Source organism: Homarus americanus, unplaced genomic scaffold, assembly GCF_018991925.1.
Source record: "Homarus americanus isolate GMGI-L3 unplaced genomic scaffold, GMGI_Hamer_2.0 scaffold39675, whole genome shotgun sequence".
In the NCBI taxonomy this organism is placed as follows: Eukaryota; Metazoa; Arthropoda; class Malacostraca; order Decapoda; family Nephropidae; genus Homarus; species Homarus americanus.
The window spans coordinates 11419575-11427724 of NW_024736071.1; the positions used below are offsets into that span (position 1 = coordinate 11419575).

An 8150-nucleotide genomic window follows, 5' to 3' on the forward strand; every position below is an offset into this window, starting at 1 on the left:
ACGTTAACAACCATAAGGGAGGAAAACATCTAAAAAGTGATGATATCTGATCATTGCGTACTATCAAGACTAAGATATTAAACTAATAATCAACAAGCGACTCTTCATACTCCAGCCTTCACACCCCTACACATACACTCCCACCATTTTCTTTTCCATTACCTTCAATTATTTTAACATACCTTACCCTCATACCTCCCCCACCCCCATACTCTCACACAGCCCTCCCTCCCTAAATAATTTGTTTGACTTTGTACAGTATCATCGACACTTACCAAAGACAGAAGGTGAAGCTGCCCGGCGTCACTGTCAATAATACCATTACAGAGTAGCCAGTGTGTGGGGGATGCAAGAACTCTAGTGAAAATATTTTATCTTATTTATTGACGAACACGAACAACATTAATGTTTTCCATATAGTTAAATTATGTTCAATTAATCTTATGATCGTCGCTTAGTCGCTATTTCAGACATAACGGTACATGCTTCTCGATATTAATTCAACTTAAAATTCTGGTCTAATCTTTTCGACCAGGTGTCCCGAGAAGGTGGTGTAGGACTCATCATGTGGGTGTTCGTAGAGTTCTCCCTGTTGTAGATACAGGTAGACTTCATCACCTGTTTCGAGCTGTAGGAGAGCAGAGTTAGAACCTTGCTGGTAGCCGTTCTTGCTGCCGTACGCCGTCACCTGGTACACCCCGTTCTTCATGAGTGCCAGCCTGTGGACGTCATATACACATTAGCTACTTCAAGTTAATATGTGAAGAAAGTTTATAAATTCAACACACCTTCAATGGTGTATGTACAAGGAAAAGATAAATCTACAAATATATGAGTTTGGATGTGTGAAGGTCTCCTATTTATGTACAGGGTAATTATTTCTAAAAATGACACTCACCATCGATGAGTGTACGATTGACTGTGCCTTACCGATTATTTCAATCTATTTCTGATTTGGAAAATTCGAACACACGTGTCTATAGTAAAGACCATATGGATCAACAACTGTGTGTCATCAATACTATATTAAGTAACTCATCCTAACACAGCACAACACAAACTTACCTAACAATTAATATAAAGTTCGGCAATCTTCAGGTAAAGCGTCGTCTTGAGTGAAAGTGAGACACATTTGTCACAGACACAAACTTCCATGGAACTCTAAGTGACAACATACAGATATTCTTAAATTGGTCTTAACGTTTGATCAGACGATTAACCCCAAACAGCTAGCACGGCACATAGTGTATGTACAGTATATATATATATATATATATATATATATATATATATATATATATATATATATATATATATATATATAATTAAAAATTTAATTTTGGGGTAAATTTAAACTATATTCACGTAGGAGACACCTTAGTATACAGAGCGATCTACAGTATCTCTTATAACTCTCAAGTATTTACTGTATTTTGACACATTAGTTGATGAAGCGCAGTTAAAACAATTTGTCAACGACCTCCTGGAAGAGACTTAAACAAAATTAGGCTGAGTACAATCCATGTATATGTCCAGTAAAGGTTACCTTCCTATTTTTACCATCGAATTGGGACAGAGAAACGTTGTTCCTTTTTTTGGCATCTTGAGTTAGGCGGTTAAAGTACCAATAAAATACGCAGTGTGTTCTAGTGTCAACTGTCAGGTACGTGTTTACTGCAGTTACAGAGAGGCGTGGCATGGTAGTGACATCCCCCACTGGTACTCACGTGAAGTCTTGTGTTTCAGAGGACTGGGCGTGGAAAGTGAAGAAGTAGGTGCCCGGGCAGGGGGCGATGAACTTGCTGTCACTCTGAGACCAGGCGCCTCGGTTTGTTAGAACATCCTGCAAGAGTCACAGATGAGATGCTGATACTGACTTGATAAAAGTATAGAACATACAAATCAGGTCTCAAGGGTTTCTATTACATCATTAATATATGAGGAGAGAATTGAAAAAAAACACACCTATATTTTTTCTGTTATCACAAACTCAAGGTAATGTTGTTAGCCACTTGCCTGGAACCTGACGACGTTCAAGGCCTGTCTAGTACGGCCGACGGCCTTCCGCACGCTGAACCCAGACGGACACTCCCAAAACCTGGTGAAAGATGAGTGTTGGAGGACCTAATACAGGAGCACGCTATTTCTATACTGGACAAATATCTTAACCATACTGGACAAATATCTTAACACGGATTGGAGAACGTATTGTACGTATGACGTTTAGCCATCAATTATTACCTTCATATATATATATATATATATATATATATATATATATATATATATATATATATATATATATATATATATATATATATATATATATATATATATTTCTTCTCCACATAATTATTAATGTTAATATTCAACTCATAAAAATTTTATGGTAAATATTTAATATGAAAATTTGTAGCTGTGAGTCCAATAAACAGAATAATTTACTCTTCGTTAAGCGCCGTCACTACTACAACAAAAGGTGAGGAAGACTCACTCAATTGGAGGTATGCCACCGGGGCCGAGAACCGGGCCCGGTGGCGGGGCCTGTGGTGGGGCCAGGCTATTCACCGCCATTACACACACCGCCGCCAAGACCATCAACATAATTCCTGCCATCTGAGGAAAGAAGACCAGTAGCTTACTTAGAACCACGTCTGTTATGTTGCTTCCAGAGAAGTGTTAAGAAGTGTACAATATATTAAAAATTGATAAAGTACAGAATATAAAAGAAATACAAAATGGTAAAACTGAAAGGTTTGTAAGTGAGAAGGGTGTTGTTCAGAAGAATCCTACCCAACAGTCTAGGTACTGTACACCGGTGCCCTCCTGTACTAGCATTGAACTCATGCGAGATAAACTCATCAGGAACAACGGGATGATTAAACAAGGCACTGGCTGCTTCCTTCTCCTGGCAAACAGGTAAATTATAATCGTCAAAATGGAGATTTACTGAGTACAAAAGTTGATAGTTTGTTTAGCAACTAATTCTGTATCCAGGTGTTTATTATTGCTGCACTTACGTTAACATGAATGAAGAAACAAAGATCACCTTCCGTCTATACGAGTGAGAGATGTTGTTAGTGTTAGTTAGTAACCTGTTATACACTCACCTCTCAGAACAAGTGTTGCTGATGCAGGCTGCAGGGACACGCAGGCTCTCCTAACCCGCCGTCACCTTATATACCTCTTGATGACGTAACTAGCGTCAAGGGTATTGGGGTACCTCAAGGTTAACTAAAACGGGACGCGTCACTAAGAGCCGGGAGCCGGATTCTATCCGCTCAGTAAAATGAATTATTATTTCATAGAGTAAATCAGGGTCGCGGGGTGTCCTCAATAGGGTCGCGAGGGGCCCTCAGACAATTTTAAGAATATAGTACTTATCATAAAGTCAAACAAATTTTTGCTTAACATTTAAGCTATATGATATATTATATGCCTGAGGGACACGACACCGTATTGTTGGGAAATTTAGGGTCACAGCTAAAAAAGGTTGGGAACCACTGGCCTACACCCAGGGTCAGATCCTCCTATGGAGACTTTCTAATGACTGCTCCACCCTACAAACAGAGTTGGTAGCAATCATCAAACCCTAGACCCCAAAACGTTTTGACTGTAATCGCTCAAAGGAGCGATTTTGGTTTGTGCAGGAGAATACGACCCTTGTCGTTGACGCGTATTATACTCGTCGCGTCAACGACAAGGGTCTTATTGTCCTGCACAAACCAAAATCGCTCCTATGAGCGAGACTCTTGACAAACACAACAATTAAGATAATTTGTAATAGACAACTGATCTTTACATCACTCACTTGTTTTAAGATATCTCTTCTTTCTCCTTATTCGATTGTTTATATATTTCAATGGTAGTTGTCCTTATGAAGTCTGTACTCTTCTTCCACCTTTTCTATAACATATTATTTAAGACCTTGTCTCTCGTGCCTTCATGTATAAGACACACATTCAAGAGGAATACATTTTCTTTGTACTTAATGAAAGCTGGATAAGGAAATATTTAATTAATGTTTTTGCTTAAAAATTAACCTATAATTACTGTAACTGAAGACACACTTTACAGGAAATACTCATCAAAGTTACTTAGTAAACTACAGTTCTTAAATTTTTCGTGTTCATGTCAGTAAACGCTGTTAATATATTCTTAAAATTTCATGATAAACCCTCAATTTCATTATATTCTTTTAGGTTTTATATATTGTAACTTGGGTTCTACGATCTTATATTTATCGGAAGACTTATGGAAATCTTATTTACTCGTGAAAATAAGAAAATTTCATCCAGCATGGCAATGAAACAAATCAGCTAGTTCTTCAACCTGGGAAATTCAGAGACACGACCAACTTATCAAGAACATTAGTTGCAACAACTAATGGTTCAGACTTATGTATTTAACGAGATTAAAAGAATACCAAGAAGTAAAGGATTATTTATACTTGCACTAACACTTACCTCCTGCCGTAATGCTTTTATCCCTTTCAACTTGCCCTTCTCAGTAAAATAAGGTAAATACATAGGAATGTCAGTAGAAACGATCGTAGACTGATTACATTTAAGGATTTGAACCAAACAGGAATGGCGGAATAGATCTGAACAATAAGAGCATAATGTTTCATTCAATTACCAGAGAGAATTAGTGATTTTGTTCAAGATTTGTAATTGATTGGTTATGGTTAATATTTTCATTATTTACTTATAACAGGTAGTGTCCATGTTAGATTTGATTGATTTCTTAACCTCTTCACTACAGGGACGCTATTTTAGTATTTTAATTGGTTAGCACCAGACGATTTTATTCCTCTCAGAGGGGACCCCGTACACAGGGGGTTAAGGAAAATAAGAATATACTTCTCCCGTTTCTAGTACTTTCTTCTGTTCTTGTGTAAGCCTTGAAGGACACACATAACACCGACATCTTGAGTGGTAACGCACGGCAATCATCTGACATAAACCTAATGTTCTTTACAAGAAACCTGTCATGTCATGGAAACACTACCTTACTCCCTCCTCACTCACTCCTCGTCACTACCTCACTCACTCCTCGCCTCTACCTCACTCACTCCTCACCTCTACCTTACTCACTCCTCACACCTACCCCACTCACTCCTCACCTCTACCTCCCTCCCTCCCTCTTAGTAACCATTACCACATAACACATCAGAATCCAGCTACCATATAATCTCGGCTGGCAACAGATAATAACAGTCAGGTAGTTCACGCTACCAGGAAGTCAGCATAAGTTAGATTCCTTCCTTATACCGCCCTTGGGTGTAAGACAAAAGCCCCCTAGGACAAAAGCCCCCTTGGGTACTGTACACGTGATAGTCCCGGGAACTCAAGGTTATTATCATCCTAATAGCATGAGCCCTGTACTCAGGCCAGTGGAAGACGACAACCTCACACTGGCAGCTACAGCACTCCCATGAATTCAAGAAATCACGTGGAGTTTGGTAGCCCGATGGCAACAGAGCATGATGACTTAACATCACCATTAACATGCACTGACTGCCATAGCTTAGTTATGTCGACATTTAGATTATCATTTGTGAATATCTGGGTGTATTACCATTGTCGTTAACGTGTCATTGCTCTCTTAATTGTATGTTGCAAACTCGTGGTGGTGACACACTATGGCTAATGAAAGATGCATTCTAGCTCTATTATCATGGGCGTCAACTGTCAGCCTTCAAGAATAACGCCCACGGTTGTTGCTGACACTGACACTTTGGTGACTGGTGAAGAAGACACAGAAGAACACATAACTAATAAGCTTCCAGACCGGTTATGTTGTTTTTGTTACTCATTTAATTGATCGTTGTTTACTAATTCAAGTATCCTATAAATAAAAATGGTTTGGGATACACAGTGGACAACTACTGCGTACATGTGACTCTCGGTTGATTTTAATATTTAAAGAACAAAAAATTTTCCTCTTACCTCACGTAACACCTGAACGACTAAGTAATTATCTCGGGGTATGATGAGGCGCCCTTGGTATTTCCCCACGTCTGTGCTTGTCTAACTAACCTAACCTAAACTAATCTAACAACAACAAGGACAATGGCTGAGTTGAGTAAAGCCACAAGGAAATTCAGTTCACCCAAAAGTCAATATCGGAGGTAGATTTTTAACAATAGCCCGAGGGTTTCGTGTTATCTACAGGACACCTGAAATAGAATCCGTAAATCCCTTGTTCATATTTTATTGGCGACAATGATACTACTACTACCAATGATACTACTACTCCTACTACTACTACTACTACTACTACTACTACTAATAATAATAATAATAATAATAATAATAATAATAATAAATGTACACTATTAATCGTTGGTTTCATAACGTAAATTTTGTATTTCTTAATATAATAATGTGTTAACCTCTGTACAGTAAGTAAATATACATTTTTACGTGATGCAGTAGGACAGTGGAGGGGAGGCACGTCCACCAGCAGCCTATCCTGTGTTGCAGGTGCAGGAAGGGAACACAGGTTCAACGTCGTTATCAACCAACATCTCCTGCAAGGGTCGTGGCACTCTAGCCTCAGGGACCTGAAACTGGTTTATGTTATCGCCGCCACTATGTCTCAGTTGTCGTACAATTATCACAAAAGTTTATTACCATTTTCTTAGCTGATTATAGGTTGGTAACTTGGTACAGTACAAAACATTCAATCCTAGTCGTTGTTTTTAACTGAATATGTAATAGAGATACAAGGAAGCCTAAAAGTTAATTATATATTATAACTCTCTATACAAGGTGCACCCACGTTTGGGCAGCCATAAACACTTGACACTGTTGTTGGCAATATCTTGTATTGGTGTCTTGACTCAGATAATTAAATCAGCGTTGCTCCTTCAACTATTTTTTTTCAGAATAAATTAATGTACGTCCGTGACTACTGGAAACCTTCTAGTTTAAGGCGGGCGTTGAATCTTTGCAGATTTGGGCTTTAATGTTTCGCACTGTGACTCACATAGGACGCTTTGGACCTATAAGACAAATATTTGTAATTTCCGAATAACATCGAAATCTTTCACCCATGACATGATATTACTTGGTAACTTCTCTCGTGACCCTCTTCCGTGAACGCGTTATTTTTCCGTCGTCTCTCTCAGCCATATTTTGTACTGTTCATTCTTCAACTGGTGTTTTATGACACTGTTAAGTTCTCTTGTAATGGCGTCCAGGGGTGGTCCTAGCAACAAGCATCTTATGTAAGCTGAAACTGATATTTGCATCTGTGAGTGTATTAGTTGTTATCACATCAGCAAGAAGGTGACGCTTCCTCCCTCCTCAAGGACATTATGCCATCGAGGAAGTGAGTGGAGCGGACAGTGTTGTGATCAAGTGGTATCAGTAACAGAGGGCAACTTGGGAGTACTGCTGGATACCTGGCTAAGCACTTACGAAAATAATAAAGTTAGTGTAGTGGATTCTAATTCATTTCATTATCATCTTATTTTTAGATAATGTAGAGAACAGCAGCCTTAATCAAGTTCTCGTAGGGGAGAGGACCTTGATCATTTTCGGAATACTTACTATTTCGGATTGATATTGTAATGATTTACTGCCCATGCCTTGTTTAGGTTTGCATGAAAGTAAGTTTTGTTCAGAAGAAGCTTGATAGATATTTAACAAAACGTCTTCCCGACTCCCGCCTGATCCTAGAGCTATGACTACATCACACTGTCTCCTTCTGTTAGCCAGTGAGGAACAAAGTATTTCAATATCGAAGACTCTGTTAATTAGTGTGGCTTTAAGATATTGGTGTTTGTGAAAAGGTATGGAAGTAATTTATTACACACTTAACCTTGTTAGAATTATTCCCAAAATGAGATTCTCATTTGGCATAAGTCCTGTAAGCAGTGATGACTGCCTGTAGGTTTGCCTTACAAGTGTTGGTGTATATGAGAGAGAGAGAGAGAGAGAGAGAGAGAGAGAGAGAGAGAGAGAGAGAGAGAGAGAGAGAGAGAGAGTAGGGCCGTAGTAGGTGAGGGAGAAAAAGAATGACAAAGAGCGAGGTGGGTGTAGGTGTGACTGACAGACGAGGGTGAGGGATATGGAAGGTAATCATAAGTGAGGGAAGTGGGCGTGGGTGAGGGACATAAGAATAGGTGAGGCAGGTAGGAA

The 8150-nt window shown here is 38.9% G+C and overlaps 1 protein-coding gene across 1 annotated transcript; it reads right to left on the reverse strand.

The window, feature by feature from the left end:
* Nucleotides 1–366: 366 nt before the first annotated feature.
* On the reverse strand, nucleotides 367–3152 carry LOC121871682 (complement C1q-like protein 4). Its single transcript, XM_042374095.1, has 5 exons — nucleotides 3111–3152; nucleotides 2495–2616; nucleotides 2017–2098; nucleotides 1728–1843; nucleotides 367–719 (listed from the first exon to the last, which is right to left on the reverse strand). The coding sequence occupies exons 2-5, from the start codon at nucleotides 2614–2616 to the stop codon at nucleotides 506–508; spliced, it is 534 nt and encodes a 177-aa protein (XP_042230029.1). The 5' UTR covers nucleotides 3111–3152; the 3' UTR covers nucleotides 367–505.
* Nucleotides 3153–8150: the final 4998 nt, after the last annotated feature.